General features: G+C 30.9%; 2 protein-coding genes across 2 annotated transcripts in view; both read right to left on the bottom strand.

Annotated features, from left to right (window-relative positions):
- Nucleotides 1-18,568, bottom strand: part of LOC140863122 (putative ion channel POLLUX-like 2) — a 59,451-nt gene that overhangs the window by 35,336 nt on the left and 5,547 nt on the right. The gene's annotated exons all lie outside the window — the stretch shown is intronic.
- Nucleotides 15,211-16,863, bottom strand: LOC140865784 (CBL-interacting serine/threonine-protein kinase 7). Its single transcript, XM_073270555.1, has one exon. It carries the CDS (start codon nt 16,822-16,824, stop codon nt 15,490-15,492), a length of 1,335 nt encoding a protein of 444 aa, XP_073126656.1. The 5' UTR covers nt 16,825-16,863; the 3' UTR covers nt 15,211-15,489.

Raw genomic sequence — 18,568 nt, 5'->3', positions numbered from 1 at the left:
CTTCTCGCCCGTTTGGACTTTTAGTACCTGCAAAAAGTGAGGAACTTTTGGTACCCATATCTAGTAGGGTCCAGGTCGGATTAGCCCTTTCGGGACCCACACCTGGAACACCCTTACAGGTTTGCCCGTGTGTGTGTCCAGAAATCTGTGTGGTCGATAAGCAGTAAATGTGTGTGCTTGTGAGGTTGCTATGTGCTGCTTGCCTTTTTGATTTTTATCAGTTAGCCTGTACCTCTTTTGAACTGGCCTGCAATTAAAGTACTGGTAAGGCTTCTCCTTTGACCATCTTCTCTTAGAGTAGTTAGACTCATTTCATGGCCTTTTGAAATTAGATTGGTTTCTCTTTCTTCTTTCATTAGGTTTTGGTTTAATCTAAGTTCCTCTTTGATTAGAGATCTGGGGATCCACATATCCCAGCCCTCTATGCTTAGAGTTTCGTTCGTTAGATACTTTCTGATTTTTGTCAAAGCTGCACTCATCATGTTCATATATCGTGCTGGACCTGACAAATCTTATTTTGTTAAGATTGCCTTTGTCCAGGCTTGACTGAATACAAGATTCCATTGACTGTTCATTTGTTCCAAACCCTAGACCGGTTTTGTCATGTGCCGGTCTTTGGATTTCTTGAATCTTGTCAATGGTTACAGAAGATTTATTCCAAGCCTTAATTGTTTCAAGTAGTTTTTTGTTCTCAGTCAAGGTTGCTTGGAACACTCTTTTCAAGGTGTCATTCTCAGTAGCCAGCAGACTTAGCTTGACCTTAAGACCATCAAGCTCTTTTCGCTGCATGCAGCTTGACTCGCTTGACTTATCTTTTAGGTCAGCTCTTTCTGCCTTTACCTCCTCGAATTCCTTGGATAATGTTTTGTATTCATTAGCCATTTCGTGTAAAGCAGTAACTAGATCACTGTGAGTAAATTCAGGTGAACCAAAGTCAAATACCTCCTCAGCTTCTTCTTCGATGTCAGCCATAAGGCATTCAACCTTTTCATCATCGCTGTCATCTGAAGAGCTTCCGGTATTGGGGTTGTCAGAGTCAGACTCAGCCCACTTGCTTTTGCTTTCGTCTGCTACTAGAACCCTTTGGTTTCTTCCTTTTCTAAACATCCTCTTGTCCTCCTTGCCCTTTCTTCTTTCGAAAACTTGCTTCTGATCATTGCTCTTAGGCTTGGTGCAATCTGCAATGAAGTGGCATGGCTTGCCACAGTTAAAACAAGTAGGATCATCGTCTGTATGGTCCGATTTATGATAATTTTTAAATTTAAAATTGTTTTTACGCATAAATCTACCAAATTTCTTGACAAAGAGTGTCATGGCTTCGTTGCTGATTTGCTCAGCTGATCTCTTTGGAGCTTCCTCGACCGGTGGACGCATCACCGTTGAGGTTAAGGCCTTGGTTGGTTGAGAGGTAGATGGTTCATCTTCTGTCCTCATGTTGAGCTCGAACTCGTAGGCTTTGAGATCTGCAAAGAGATCATGCAGTTCAACCTTGCTTAAGTCTTTTGACTCCCTCATGGCCACTGTCTTGATCTCCCATTCTTTGGGCAAAGCTCTCATAACCTTCACAGCAATTTCACGGTTAGTATAAGTTTTTCCTAAAGCAATAAGATCACAAATGATACTACTGAACCGTTCATCAAATTCAGCCATGGTTTCCCCTGGCTTCATTTTGGCATTGTCATATTTTTGAATGGCCATAGTGAGCTTGTTTTCCTTGGTTTGGTCATTTCCTTCACACAGCTGAGTGAGCTTCTCCCAAATCTCCTTTGCTGTGGAGCATGACTTGATTTTGCTGAACATGTTCTTGTCCAGAGTTTTGTATAGGATGTCCCGGGCCACATTGTCAAGATTGGCCTTCTTTTTGTCCTCAGTAGTCCACTCAGCTCTTGGTTTCTCAATCATTTGTCCTGCACCATCGGTTAGAGCTGGGTTGACCTTCATGATTTTGATAGGACCGTCTGTTATGACATATAGCATGTCATCGTCCTGTGCTGCAAGATGTGCCTGCATGCGAATTTTCCAGTCATCATAATCTTCTTTAAAAAACATAGGAATTTTGTTGAAAGAAGTCATGATTTTAAAACTTTAGATCAGCAGTTGAGAAAGGAACCCGCTCTGATACCACTTGTTGGGATCGGTTCAGAGGGTAGAGGGGGGTGAATACACTCTGAAACTTATTTTCTTTCTTTTCAAAATGATCAAGTGAAGTTTAGTTCACTTAATCTGTTTTCTCAACTTCTAAAACGGTTTGAACAACTTAAATAGTGCGAAAATAGTTCAGAGGTTTTAGTGATGCAAAGGCAAGTTATAACACGATGTATGAGCAATATATAAGATAAATATGCAGTCAAGACTAAGGCACGATTTATGGAAGTTCGAAGGCTTAATCCTTCTACGTCTCCCCTTCTTCCACTTAGGAAGGAATTCACTAGAAGACTTTGGTTATTACAACGTCTTGCAATACACCCACTTCAGACTTAGGACTTATCCAATGCCTAATCCGAAACTCCTAGATTTACACAGATAAGATTCTCAGTTCTTATCAGACTGGTGGAAGCTTTCAGAGTAGCTTCAAGTCTCTTCAATAATGAATACAGTCCGGTTGAGCTTCTCAAACTGCAGAGCGGTCGAGAGGCTTGGAAACCCTAGGATGATCCTTAAAGATCAGATATGTAAACTGTAGGCGAGGGTTTATTTGAGCAGCAAGTGAATGATCTTGTAAGTGTGCTCAAGTATTGCTTCAGTATATCAGATGATGACTTCTGATAGTATTCAAGTGATTGAGTTGATTGAGATTTTTCGTGTTGCTTGTCTTCTCTCCTACTTCTTGAGCAATCTTCCCTTTATATAGGTCAATCATCAACGTCTTTATTTTGAACGTTCTGATGCTGCATTGAATGCACATTTAATGCTTCATAAATGCATTGATGATTCTGCATGAAGATCGTACTCTTCTTTAAATGCAGACAACTTCAAGGTCCAAAATTGGTATAAACGGTCGAATGCTTTATCTGTAGCCATTCTGCGTTTTTGCCATTTTAGTGCAACCTGTTGTCTCGATGCAAGAGTCAACAGATCTTCTGATACGCCGGTTTTGCTTTTGATAAAAGATCTTGCAAAGAACGTCTTGTCTCAAGTATTTGTCTTGAGATATCTTGATAAACAGTTGACTTTCTTCCGGTAGAGAGATTTATCCTCTGCTGGTTTGAATAACCAGTCGATAGGCTTGTGATTGCAACCGGTCGAGAGACAAAGGCGGTTGACAAGCTTCCGGTAGATAACTTGAAGGGTTTAGACGGTTGCGGTAGGAGTTGTAGTAGATTCCTGAAGTACAAAAGATTGGTAGCACATTCCTATATAATGAGTTATTGTTTGTTATCACCAAAATGTCGGATTCAACATATATATATGTGAAAATACACACAAGCTTAAATAAGTGGGAAACAATTAGTATAATTTTTTATTTTGGACAAAAAAATATTGATATTACAAAAAATATTAATTATTAAATAAAAAATGATAATAACTAAAGTGTCACTTTTATTTATTGAATTAAATTTAACAATTAATCTACTTTGAATAATAAATCAATAGACGTAAAATTAAGATAAATTTCAATTAATAACTTTTTTAATTTAAGACATGAATTAAATATTAATAATTAATATACCTTGAATAAATAAATAGACAAAAATTAATTACTCTTGACTAATCTAGAAAATGAAATGAAAAACTTAAAAAAAACATTAAAAATGACAAAAATATTTAATTAATAGTATGTAAAATAAAGAAGGGCAAATTAGAGAATTCAAAATTGGAACTCATATATTTATAAGAGTAATAGAGTAATAGATTAATATACTTTGAATAATAAATCAATGAAAACAAAATTAAGATAAATTTCAATTAATAACTTTTTTAATTTAAGACATGAATGAAATATTAATAATTAATATACCTTGAATAAATAAATGGACAAAAATTAATTACTCTTGACTAATCTAAAAAATAAAATGAAAACCTAAAAAAACATTGGAAATGACAAAAATATTTAATTAATAGTATGTAAGATAAAGAAGGGCAAATTAGAAAATTCTTTTAGATCGTATCGCAGTTCAAACAAACACATGTTTCAATTGTTCAACCCAAGGAGACAATTATTGTACCCAAACAATCACCTTATCAAGAATTGTGCTTTCAATCAATATGAATCAAAACTACGAGCTTAATTGACTCTGATATTAATTGTATGGCCGAACACGTCTCGCTTCACCAAAATTTATTGTTGATGGTAACAATAGGACTCAAAATTTTAAACCATACAAAATCTCAAGCGTCATGTTTCGATTAATGCTCTCAGAGACTATTATTGCACCCCAACATAAACAATTTATGCTAAATGATAATTTTACTTTTATTGATTTTTAAGAAAAAATAGTAATTTCTTTCCGATAAATGATTTTTTGATTCATTAACTTGTCCAAATTTGAGTTTTAGTCAATTGAGTTGTCAAATTTGGTTATGGTGCACTAAAATTTAATCTTCAATTATTGTTAGTCCAATTGCTGACGTGATATTTGACAATTCAACAATGTTCGATCCCACTTCAGCATTTTTTTTTAAGTCGTGTCAGTATTTTTTTAATTATAAATCAATATTTTCCAGTGTCACGTCTTCAATTAGACCAAGAGTAGCCGAATTAAAATTTAGCATATCACAGATAAAGTTTGTAAACTTAGTGGACCAAATCATAATATTAAATAAGTTAGTGAACAAAAAAACTATTTTTTATTTATTTAAAAGTTTTATTTAGAGATGAATTTTGATCTTCTATTGATAAAGTAAATATAAATCACGTATTACTTTTTCTCTGATAAACCATGTTAATCATTAGACAATTGTTGTAGTTTGACTTGCTACAGTAATTTCTTTCAGGTAAATGATTTTTAGATTCATTAACTTGTTCAAATTTGAGTTTTAGTCAATTGAGTTGTCAAATTTGGTTTTTGTGCGCTAATATTTAATTTTTGACTATTGTTAGTCCAATTGCTGACGTGATTTTTGATAATTCAACAATGTTCGATCTCAATTTTTGACTTGAATATGTTTTTATTTTTAATTTTCTTCAATAATAATCCAATTGAGTTGTTTTAAATTTGATATGCATATAAAGTACATGTAGTTGTACATGCCATAAAAAACATTTATAGGAAGTGTGATAATTAATATATAATTTTTAAGAATAGTATGTTAAATATATTATTTGCAATAAAAATTTGAGTAGACAAAAAAATGTGAAGAAAAAATATTTTTAGAGGATGAACAATCATATTTTAAACAATTTAAAAACTTTTATAATCAATCATTCTAGTATTTAAGTAACTTAGATATAAGAATAACTTGTCTGACTTAAAATCAATTTGAATTTAGTGTGATTTTTTATTTTTTGGCACGCAACTTTTTACGATTTCACAAGAATTAGCATTAATTGATTTTATTAGTCAAGTACTATACTGTAATACAAATATCAACATGAAACTTAGTTATAATCACACTCTCTATGTCTCACTTATTTAAACTACATTTATTTTTTATTTGTTTCAATTATATAGTTTAGTTCTCATATTAAATATCATATGTCCTACTATTTTAACAATTTATCCCTATTAAATTCATATTATTATCTACTTGTATAATTATTTTATTTTATTAAAATTTAATTAAATAAGGGAAAAATAAGAAATTCTTTTAAAAAATTTACTTTTACAAACACTTTCTTAATATATATATATATATATATATATATATATATATATATATATACACACAAGCCTAAATAAATGGGACGAAATTAATATATATTTTTACCTTGGACAAGAAAAATATTTATGTTGTTTATTAATTATTTTAAATTTCATATTCTTTTACCGAATTATAAATATTAAATTCATATTATTAACTACTTGTATAATTATTTTATTTTATTAGTATTAATTGATTCTAGTAGCCAAATATTTTACTGTAATACAAATATAAACATAAAATTAAGTTATAATCATACTCTCTATGAAACGACCCTAACTCTATAATAAATAAATATGCGGAATTTTTTTTTTTATTTACTTACTAAATAAAATATGTACATATATGCCCATACATATATGCACAGAATAAAAATATTTAAAATGAATAAACAATTAAATACTTAAATAAAAATGCATTCTTAAAAATATAATAAATATCTGAGTCAAACATTAATTAAAAATATACTGCATAAGTAAATAAAAGTTTGCATGCACTGAAAAAAAATTAAATAAATATTCTAGACCCTCAATCACTGAAAATAATAAAAATGTATCATGCTGACAAGAACAATCACATGCATAGCGACTCAGAATATTTCACGGTCACGGGGCCACTGCATGCATGCTCATACGTCCTCGCCTCCGGTGGGTACAATGTCATCCTCAACGTACTCACCTGCACCATACCAGTGTAGTGAGCCTAGAGGCCCAACATGCTAACATAACAAGGGTTTAAAATAATTTAAACCAATTTAATACTAATACATACATATACATGAATGAGCATGCTTAAAAATTACATAACATAACTTAATTAAATAAACATAATACATAACATAATACATAACATTATTGAGCAATTTATTTTCTAACATAGCATGGTTGTATCCGTAGTGTAACCTTAAATCATACATTAAATACTGATCAGCGTGGAAACCTACGTACGTGGCCGGTGACGAATCACCTCTTAAATTGGCAGTAAACTGCCCTTCAATCATATGGGGACGAATCCCCCTTAAATTGTCACACTACTTCAACTTCCAACATAAAATATTTTTATTGCTCAACTTAAACATTAAATCATGCATAAAATATTATTTCATGAATGCATGTACTTGAATAAAATGTGTGTCCATCATATATATTTAATTTAATTTCTTACTAACATATAAATATTAAAATAACTTAAATGCATATAAATAATTAAATATATATTCAGGACACATGCAAATTTTCTCATGGATGGTCCTGGACTGCTGGCCCTACACTCAAGCCCATTAACTTAAAACTGGCCCATTAACATACTTAAGCCCATTAACTTAACTTTAAGCCCAAATAATTAGTCTAAGCCCAATTAAAATTAAATAAGCCCATTAAAATTACACTAAGCCCAATAACACTTAAACTGGCCCATTGGGCCCAAAAACCCAAAGACTGGCCCATTAACTTTTATGGGCCCAAAAGCCCATAAAAATTATGGACTAACTTAATTAAAATTTTAAAAATCCAAATAAAATTATTTGGGAGTCCAAATAATTTTATTTTAATTTAATTGACTCAAAAACCCAAAAATTCTTAAAATGTTTTAAAAATAAAAAGACTCGAGCCCGGCCCACCAAACCCGGACCCGGACTCACTTAACCCGACCCACTAACCTACTGACCCGACCCAAGTTCCACAACCCGACCCGGAACCCTGCAGGACCCTAAACCCGACCCCCCCCTCCTAGTTTCCTCTCGGCCGAGAGCAGCAGGCCTTCTTGGCCTGCTGCCGGCCGGCTCCGGCCGCCCCTGGCCGGAGCACCGCCGCCCAGATGTAGCCCACATCTGGGCGGTCCCAACCTGCCATGGCTCAGCCCCAGCCATGGCCCCTAGCTCGAACCCGAACCCCTCTTCCACTTAACCCTAAACTGCACTCACAACTCCTTCCAAGCATAACCCGATCGGCTAGCCTTCACCCAGCCAACAGCCTGACCATGGTTCGATCCTTAGGCACCCAGGGACCCCTCCTGACCGAACCCTCAGCCCTGAACCAAACCATGCTATCAAAACAACGTGAAACATGAACATGAATGCAACAACAAGCTTCAACCATTTTCTGAAAAATTTTTCTAAAACAATTCTGATGCACACTCACACACCCGCATATACACTGATACGACGCAAAAATATAGAGAAAAGATCATGCCTTTCACCTTAGATGACGAGAAACACGAACGTGGGACGGTTCCGGGACGACGGGGCGACGAAAACGAGCTTGGACCTTCAAAAGGGTGGCTATGGTGTTCTTGGAGAAAGCTATCTGTTGAAGAAGATGGAGAATGGATAGTGGAGGTGGGCGGCTGATGGTGGAACGATCGGCAATAGGGTTTGGGTAGAATAGGTTTAATTTTTGTGTTAATTAAAATATAGGTTAAATAAATAAGGATAAAAAGTTTTAAATATTAAATATACAACTTAAACTCCTAATTAAAACTTTTAAAAAAATCTGATAACAAAATAAAAATCTCGAAATAACAATTTAAGGGAATTTTAAAAATACTAAAAAGTCAATATTATGGCTAATTTTGAATAAAATGGACTCCTAAAATTATATAAAATTAAATACTTAAAATTTTGAGATAATAAAACTCAAAATAATATTTTAAGGCTCCAAAAAGGCTCATAAAATAATTTGGCTCGAAAGTTGTCATCTCGTCCGTCCACGGTCCCGTCTACGCGATCAAATAATAAAAATACTAAAAATCATAAAAATCACTAATTATGGGTTAAATGCTTAAAAAAATAAATTAAATCATGCACAAATAATTCACATAATTATTTAACCCATAAATCATAAATTTAAATAATTAAATATCCTAATTATGCAGGCGGATTTATGTAATTAAAAATACCGGGTGTTACACTCTATGTCTCACTTATTTAAATTATATTTATTTTTTATCTGTCTCAATTATATAGTCTAGTTTTCATATTAAATATCATATATCCTACTATTTTAACAATTTATCCCTAATAAATTCATATTATTAACTACATGTATAATTATTTTATTTTATTAAAATTTCATTAAATAAGGGCAAAATGAGAAATTTCTTTACAATTTGTCTCAATTATATAGTTTAGTTCTCATATTAAATATCATATGTCCTACTATTTTAACAATTTATCCCTATAAATTCATATTATTATCTAATTGTATAATTATTTTATTTTATTAAAATTTAATTAAATAAGGGAAAAATAAGAAATTCTTTTACAAAATTTACTTTTACAAACACTTTCTTATTATATTTATATATATATATATATATATATATATATATGAAAATACACACAAGCCTAAATAAATAGGACGAAATGAATATATATTTTTACCTTAGACAAGAAAATATTTATGTTGTTTATTAATTCTTTTAAATTTCATATTCTTTTACCGAATTATCCCTATTAAATTCATATTATTAATTACTTGTATAATTATTTTATTTTATTAGTATTAATTGATTCTAGTAGCCAAATATTATACTGTAATACAAATATAAACATAAAATTAAGTTATAATCATACTCTCTATGTTTCATTTATTTAAATTATATTTATTTTTTATCTGTCTCAATTATATAGTCTACTTTTCATATTAAATATCATATATCCTACTATTTTAACAATTTATCCCTATTAAATTCATATTATTAACTACATGTACAATTATTTTATTTTATTAAAATTTCATTAAATAAGGGTAAAATGAGAAATTTCTTTACAAAATCTACTTTTTCAAACACTTTCTTAATATATATGTGAAAATACACACAAGTCTAAACACGTTGGACGAAATGAGTATATTTTTAACTTTGACAAGAAAATATTAATGTTGTTTATTACATTAGTAGTCCTTAAAATTTTCAAAAATATTAGACAAAAATATTAATTATTAAGTGAAAAATGATAATAACTAAAGTGTCACTTTTATTTCATATTAAATATCATAAGTCATAATCTTTTACCAATTTATCTTTATTAAATTAAATTTATATTATTAACTACTTGTATAATTCTTTTATTTTATTAAAATTTAATTAAATAAGGGTAAAATGAAAAATTTCTTTATAAAATTTATTTTTTCAAACATTTCTTAATATATATATATGTGAAAATACACATAAGCCTAAATAAGTGGGAAAAAATTAGTATAATTTTTTATTTTGGACAAAAAAATATTGATAATACAAAAAAAATTAATTATTAAATGAAAAATGATAATAACTAAAGTGTCACTTTTATTTATTGAATTAAATTTAACAATTAATCTACTTTGAATAATAAATCAATGGACACAAAATTAAGATAAATTTCAATTAATAACTTTTTTAATTTAAGACATGAATTAAATATTAATAATTAATATACCTTGAATAAATAAGTAGACAAAAATTAATTACTCTTGACTAATTTAGAAAATGAAATGAAAAACTTAAAAAAACATTGGAAATGACAAAAATATTTAATTAATAGTATGTAAGATAGAAAAGGGCAAATTAGAGAATTCAAAATTGGAACTCATATATTTGTAAGAGTAATAATTATATATATATATATATATGTGAAAATACACACAAGCCTAAATAAATGGGAAACAATTAGTATAATTTTTTATTTTGGACAAAAAAATATTGATAATACAAAAAAAAATTAATTATTAAATGAAAAATGATAATAACTAAAGTGTCACTTTTATTTATTGAATTAAATTTAACAATTAATCTACTTTGAATAATAAATCAATGGACACAAAATTAAGATAAATTTCAATTAATAAATTTTTTAATTTAAGACATGAATTAAATATTAATAATTAATATACCTTGAATAAATAAGTAGACAAAAATTAATTACTCTTGACTAATTTAGAAAATGAAATGAAAAACTTAAAAAAACATTGGAAATGACAAAAATATTTAATTAATAGTATGTAAGATAGAAAAGGGCAAATTAGAGAATTCAAAATTGGAACTCATATATTTGTAAGAGTAATAATTATATATATATATATATATATGTGAAAATACACACAAGCCTAAATAAATGGGAAACAATTAGTATAATTTTTTATTTTGGACAAAAAAATATTGATAATACAAAAAAAAATTAATTATTAAATGAAAAATGATAATAACTAAAGTGTCACTTTTATTTATTGAATTAAATTTAACAATTAATCTACTTTGAATAATAAATCAATGGACACAAAATTAAGATAAATTTCAATTAATAAATTTTTTAATTTAAGACATGAATTAAATATTAATAATTAATATACCATGAATAAATAAGTAGACAAAAATTAATTACTCTTGACTAATCTAGAAAATGAAATGAAAAACTTAAAAAAACATTGGAAATGACAAAATTATTTAATTAATAGTATGTAAGATAGAGAAGGGCAAATTAGAAAATTCACAATTGGAACTTATATATTTATAAGAGTAATTATAAGAGTAATAGAGTAATAAATTAATCTACTTTGAATAATAAATCAATGGAAACAAAATTAAGATAAATTTCAATTAATAACTTTTTTAATTTAAGACATGAATTAAATATTAATAATTAATATACCTTGAATAAATAAATGGACAAAAATTAATTACTCTTGACTAATCTAGAAAATGAAATGAAAACCTAAAAAAACATTGAAAATGACAAAAATATTTAATTAATAGTATGTAAGATAAAAAAGAGCAAATTAGAATTGGAACTCATATATTTATAAGAGTAATAGATAGATTATTGATTTACTTTGATTTATTACAATACTAGCATGTTATGTCTAAAGCGATTGATTATGTTCTGATCATGTTATAAATTTTGTTTTACGAACAACACATTGATCTTTTTTTGTTCAAAACTTAATAGTTTCTAAGAATCCATCCACAAGACCGTAACTGGAAGAGGCGGAATGAGGGGTGGAGCTCAGGCCTGTTTTGACCCAAATAACTATAGGTATGCTATAAAAATAAAATTATGCGTTTTTTGCCCAAACTAATTTTAGCGTTGAACAAATCTAATTATCAGGTCTTCCTCTAGAAACTACATATATAAAAATCAAAACTTCTATTTTGCTCTTTTCTTCTTCTTTTTTTCCCCTTTTATTTTGCTCTTTTATTTCACTATGTATGTACAAGACATTGAGTGAGAATTTGCAATGAATATAGATTTAGATTTTATTATTGACGAATATTATGATATAAAACATCTTCGGACACCGCTTGAATAGGTAAAATTGATTTATTATTATTTTATATATTCAATGAAATTTATTTATACGTTGACGTTTCAAAAATTTTAGCCATCTCTAACTTAATTTCTGGCTCCGCCCATAGTAACTGGAGGCCTCTTTCATGTTTTTGTCTATGCTGTCCTTCGGGGGCAGTGTCCGAAGGGCAATCCAACGATTCCGAGCCCTTATACATCAAATGATTTGATGTGCAAAAGGGCCCGAAACCATTGGATCTGGCAGAACGAGTTCTATCGATCTGCCAGCATAGACTTTCCCCTCTTCCACATTGCTCCATCTAAAATCTGGAATGGTTGGTTCAAATCGAGAACCACATGGTACGGAAAACATAAAAAAATTTCCATTTCCTTTGTCAGAGCAACTACCACGAATAATTGTTTATTAAAATTATATTCCAGTTTCCTAATGATGTTTAAATAAAATGATCATAACTTTTCACGTAGTTAATTTTATACTTCTCAATAAAAATATGCAAAATTAGGAGCTACAACTCATAATATATCATATTATATGTCTAATTTTAAACCAACTGCAACCTTTTCTTCTTTTTCAAATTTTCTTTTTTGTTTGTACTGCAAAACGCCACTACTCACATTATTTTTGAATTTTTTAAAATTTCAAATTATCAATTAAAAAAACCAGTGATTAGAATGTATGCATTATGTACTTGGTTTGTTATGGATTAATGTCATATGATGACTAGATCTTTCCAGTTGACAAATTGCACACATTAATTTCAATATTATAAGATAATTTGAATACTCTGAAAATTTCACAAACTTCGATTGAAAACACTCAAGTAAAAAAAAAACAAGGCAATAAGATAATTTGAATACTCTGAAAATTTCACAAACTTCGATTGATCATATAAACACTCAAGTAAAAAAAAAACAAGGCAATTCGCAACATTAGGCGTGTGAGATACAAAAAGTACTAGAAAGCATGTGAGTTCAAAATTAAAAAACACGGAGAATTTTTGGCTAAAACTTTTTTCATGAGGGGGATTTGAACAAAATTGAGATATCACGTGGATAGTTTATGTAATTTTTCATAATTTTTTTTTCTTTAATATCAAACATAAATGAAATAATAGTAAATGACAATTTAATAAAATCTAACTATTTTGACCGTGTGTTTTGACTTGAGGCACGTGTGCAACTTCTATAAAAACACAAGGACTCTTAAAAAAAAACACAAGGACTACGCCTCTTTAATATGGAAATCATATATTTTCGAAAGTTCATATGGGGTTAAAGTGCAAAAAACTCGAAGATAAAATGATACTTAATTATTATCTTCAAGAAATAAAGTACCCTAGCTCGAGCAGTGCCTTCGGGCTTTTGCCCAGATGTTTGTAGGTTTGGGCTTAAGTCATCGTGCCACATAAAAGAGTCCCGTACTGTAGTGAGCTCGGCGTGAGATGTTGGACTCAAAATTATCCAAAGACACCGTTTGATTTGAGTGATGACATAAGTAATATATAGATAAGTAATATAATGTAATAAAAAATAAATAAAAAATAATAGTTAAAATAGTATTGGATTTGATTGATAGATTATATTTTGATTTATTAAATTTTATATAAAAATGTTAAATAACTATTTTGTCTTTTTAACAATAAATAAAATAAAAAAATATATTAATTATAAGGGGTAATATAGTAATTTGAATTCAATGATTTGATGATGTGAGATAAATAATTAATGATTTGATTGATGTAAAATAAATAGTCAATATATGTATAAATAATATGATGAAAAGAACGTAGGATGTGATGAGATTAGTTATACATATATTAATAATATGGTGAAGAGAACGGTGCCAAATAGTTATAATTGTAGAAGATTTAATTTTTTTTTTTCGGTCAATTCTTTTTAGATATCATTATGGAAGAAATGTAATCTTGCAAAATTTAACACTTAGGACTGTAGGGGTGCAAATGAGTCGAGCCGAGTATCATACTACTCAAGCTCGAGCTCGACTTGTATTTGTTTACTCGAGCTCGAGCTCGATCGAGTAACTAATTTCATACTCGAACTTGACTCGTGAATATTTCGAGTTACTCGAGCTTGAAAAATAAATATATAAATAAATAAAGAAATATGGATAAATAATATATATATATAATATTGTGTATATATATATTATCGAGTAGCTCGCGAGCTACTCGAACACATATTTAATACTCGAGTTCGAGCTCGATTTATGTTCGAGATACTCGAGCTCGAGCTCGGTCAAACTAAGCTCGAGTCGAATTTTGACCGAGCTACTCACGAGTAATTTGACTCGTTTGCACCCCTACTCAGAAGTTGAGAATTTAATATCGGAGATTATTATATTTTTCGTGCACCAATAGAGAAATTAAATACATGAGATATGTGTGAAATGTTCTTAGAGAAAATACCTTGGATAAGCTTGTGAGTCTATGTCAAGACATATAGTGGATTTGCGTATAGAACGAAGTTCGCACGAGACATAAATCCTCCACATTGGGATGAAAACATGTAATGCTGTGTAGCGAAAAGATAGCTAGCTCGTGGTGTTGTTTCAATCTAATGCAGAAGATTCATATCATTTGGGATGATAAATTTGTAATCAAGTGGTGTCTCTCATTTACTAAACTTGTTCGTAATTAAGACGACAAGAAAATGAATATTAATTCATCCGTGTAAATCCATTATCAATTGTCAGACCACATGCTTATTGGGTACGTTCCATGTTTGCGCATGGAACAGGACCATTAGTGAAAACATGTTAAAATGTTTGTATCTTTATTATTTACTTTCCATTCTCGACATTTTTGTGTGATTTAATAAGTTTAATTAATTAATTCACCAGGGTCAATAATATAAAGTTGACCCCACATTTAATCTATTACTTTCCTATTCATGCTATTATTGTAACCTTTAAAGAGCAGCATGTATTATATTAATATCAGCTCTTTTTCACACTTTGTTCCTCACAGTGGCATTCTTCCAATAACCTTAAGATTCTCGTTATGCTGTTTTGCGTAGAAAGACAGATGAATCGAGGAACGAACAAGCGATTTCGTTAAAAGTTATAGATAGAACTAAAGATGATATCCAAAAGAAATCAGATGAAAATATACAAAACAACAAATGTAGTTTCTTTATTAAAAGTTAAAACTGTCCAGCTTGAAGCAAAATTTCATTTACCATGTACATATCCGAAACCTCTCCCGCCTCATCGATCCGATGATCCCAAACCCAATCTGATACAGCCTCAAAACTACACGAAGTTTGTGCACTGTACGTGTTACATCCATCCAGGAGACTCGATGAAACCCAAGCCCATCGTTTTTGTGTTCGTCAATCGATCGAATCGAACGAATTCAAGAGCTTTGTTGTATCGAAAATTCCAAGTTTCAAGAAGCCCCATTGTGCCAAGAGACTACAATATCTTTAAGCTCCAACTTCCATTGCTCCCACTGCAAATCCCCAAATTCAACCCAACCAGCAAACAGATTCAACTCCACCAACCATAATTCTAGAGACAACTCCCAAATCTCCACCGTTAAAACCACCCTCCCCTTGACCAGCCCAATCCCCCCACCCTTGCCTCTCTGTATTCTGTACCCCAATTCCTCCCCAGTTTTCATCACCTTCTCTTCAATCTCCCCTGCTTCCATCCCAGAGGTGAATCTCATCTCTTTCCTAGTTGCCTCCGCCTCGAAAATCCCAGATAAATCCAGCCCAGAAGACATGGAGATTATGTCAAAAGCATTAACTTTCGACAGGTGTTTGCAATTTTTTTGTTCAAGAAACTCGGGTCCTAGATTTCGCTCTGTCTCTGAGCAGAGATTGGGCATTGAAAATGACTTCTTGAACCAAGAAAGATTGGTTAGTTCGTCAAGGCTCAGTCTTGTCTTTGGATTTGGGTCCATGAGCTTGTAAATTATACTCTTGGCTGACTTCGAAATCCAGTCTGGAAACTCGAATTCACGACGATGCATCGCACGGTACATCTTTGGTAAATTGCTGTCGTCGAAAGGGAGGCTGCCCGCTATAAAAACATATAAAAGAATTCCACACGACCATGCATCCGCCTTTTCCCCGTCGTATCCTTGACGGTAGACCACTTCTGGTGCTGTGTATGCGGGAGTGCCGCAGGCCGTGTGGAGCAATCCGTCTCTTTTCTGTTCGGAAAGAGCAGATAGCCCGAAATCCGTGATCTTCAACACCCCTTCGTGATCCAAAAGGAGATTTTGCGGCTTTATGTCGCGGTGCACGACCCCGTTTTGGTGACAGAAGCGGAGGGCGGAGACCACTTGTTGAAAGTATCTGCGTGCCGTGGACTCGGAGAAGCGGCGGCACCGGCTGAGCTTGGCGAAGAGCTCGCCACCGGGGGCGAGTTCCATGACGAGGTAGATTTTGGATTTGGTAGCCAGGACTTCGTGAAGTTTGAGGATGTTCGGATGGTTGTGGAGGCGGCGCATGGCGGAGACTTCGTGAATTATCCGAGGTTCCATGGCGGCGGTGACGGTGGCGGCCTTGTCGATGACTTTTATGGCGACTTCTGCGGTGTTGTCCTCCAGGGATCGGCCTTTGTATACTTTGGCGAAGCTGCCACGGCCGAGAAGGGAACCCAGTTGGTATTTTTCAAGGATGATCGAACCACTGCCACCGCCAGAGCTCGCCGTTCGCCTTATGTTGACGGTGGCGGAAGGTGGTGGTGGCGGCGGAGGATTTTGGGTCGGCATGGGACCGAGTTGGAGGAAGAGGGGATACTTGACGGTGGCTGCGGGACGAAAATACTTGCTCGATGCTGTGTTACATAGGTTTTATATAGTGAAGTGTACATATAATAATACTAGGAAAAAAATAAATAAAAGAAATAAATAATACTAGGACTAATGCACAATAAAATTTTATTACAATTGTAATTTTTTATCCTCGTCTATATTTTATAGAAGATATATATTAATAAATTTAATGAGTTTACAGTGTTTATAATCCTATAATTATAATATCTTATCTTTGTTTTCAAATTTTAAAATTTATCTAATTTTTTGAATATTTAATTCAAGATAATATCTTTAAATTAACACAAAAATTAGTTTTTTTTACGCTAACACAAAAATTAGTTAAGTCTGAAATTCTTACGGATCAATATAAATATGACGAATCGATTCGACCCATATTTATAATAAAAAACAAAATTTTCAAATAAAAAATATTTTTTTTTGTTGAATCGAATCAGAGATTTATTTCACAACATTAACCATTGTTAATAGAAAACTTTTAGACTCAAATTTGTATCTTAAAAAACACGTTAAAATCACAAATATGATTATATGAATACATGCAAATTGATTTCTCCCATTTACGTACAGCTTTTTAGAAATTTCATTTTTACCAAATCAATACTTCTAATATGTTTCCATGTACTTTACCACCCTTCCCTTAATTAATTGAAGATATGCACCATTAGCTTTCATTTCACTATCTAATTTATTTTTAATAAATAATGGGATACATAAGAGGTTGAGCTACATGTTGATTTCTGGGCGTGGTTAAACAATAGTTAAATCTGGTGATATTTTGCTATAAATAACATATAATATGGCAGGGAAATTATCACCCAATATAGAGAGTTGTCATATGAGTTGTTAATGCTTGGACTTTTGTTGGTTTAGGTAGCTAGTGCTCATTATTTAATTAAAATATATAAATGTCGATAAATAAGTGCGCCAATTTGTGAAAAAGGAACATGATAATTTACGAGCCCATATTTTTAACATAAATAAAATATTTTTTGAGATTTTTAATGAATCAGTAATCATTTTTCAATACTAAAAATAAGTTTTTATAATCATTTATCTAAAAATTATAGTTTTTGTTATTTTCGAATAAATTATTTTAAATATTTTTTATTAAGATTAATGAATTATCTAAAAAAAACTCAAAATATGGAGATATGATATATATTTTTTATTAAGCGTGATGAGTTATTTAAAAATTTTGTAATATGGATTAAGATATTATTGAATTTTAAAATATATATATAAATATGAGTGAATTTTAAAATAGATAAAAATAAGATGGAAGATTTAAAAAGAAGTATTATAGACATTGATGTGATTTTATTATGGACTTCACTAAATTAATTAGGAATCGTTTTTAAAGAGGGTTAGATTCTTAATTAAATAATAATAATAATAATAATAATAATAATAATAATAGTATATACTCCTTTTTTATGGATCGAAATATGCTTAAAGTACGTACCTCCATCGACCGCGTCCAGTGTAGCCACTTGAGACCATTAACCATTCATATTCAGTTACTTCCATTGTTTTATGGTCAAATGGATTAGCTGTTCCTGATATGAAACACCAAATCGCCAATGCTTTCTGCTAATTTTCCTTGAATCTTCCCAAGATTCATGCACACAATGACAATGCTCAAACCTTTCTCGCAGAAGTGGGCAACCTCCAAATTCAA

This window comes from Henckelia pumila, chromosome 4, assembly GCF_033568475.1.
Source record: "Henckelia pumila isolate YLH828 chromosome 4, ASM3356847v2, whole genome shotgun sequence".
Taxonomy (NCBI): Eukaryota; Viridiplantae; Streptophyta; class Magnoliopsida; order Lamiales; family Gesneriaceae; genus Henckelia; species Henckelia pumila.
Note: the sequence above shows the minus strand (reverse complement) of the source record. Positions and strands in the feature narration are given on the sequence as shown.

Coding starts and splice junctions, on each gene's coding strand:
- LOC140865784 (XM_073270555.1), bottom strand. CDS start 16,824: ATGCCGACCCAAAATCCTCCGCCGCCACCACCACCTTCCGCCACCGTC.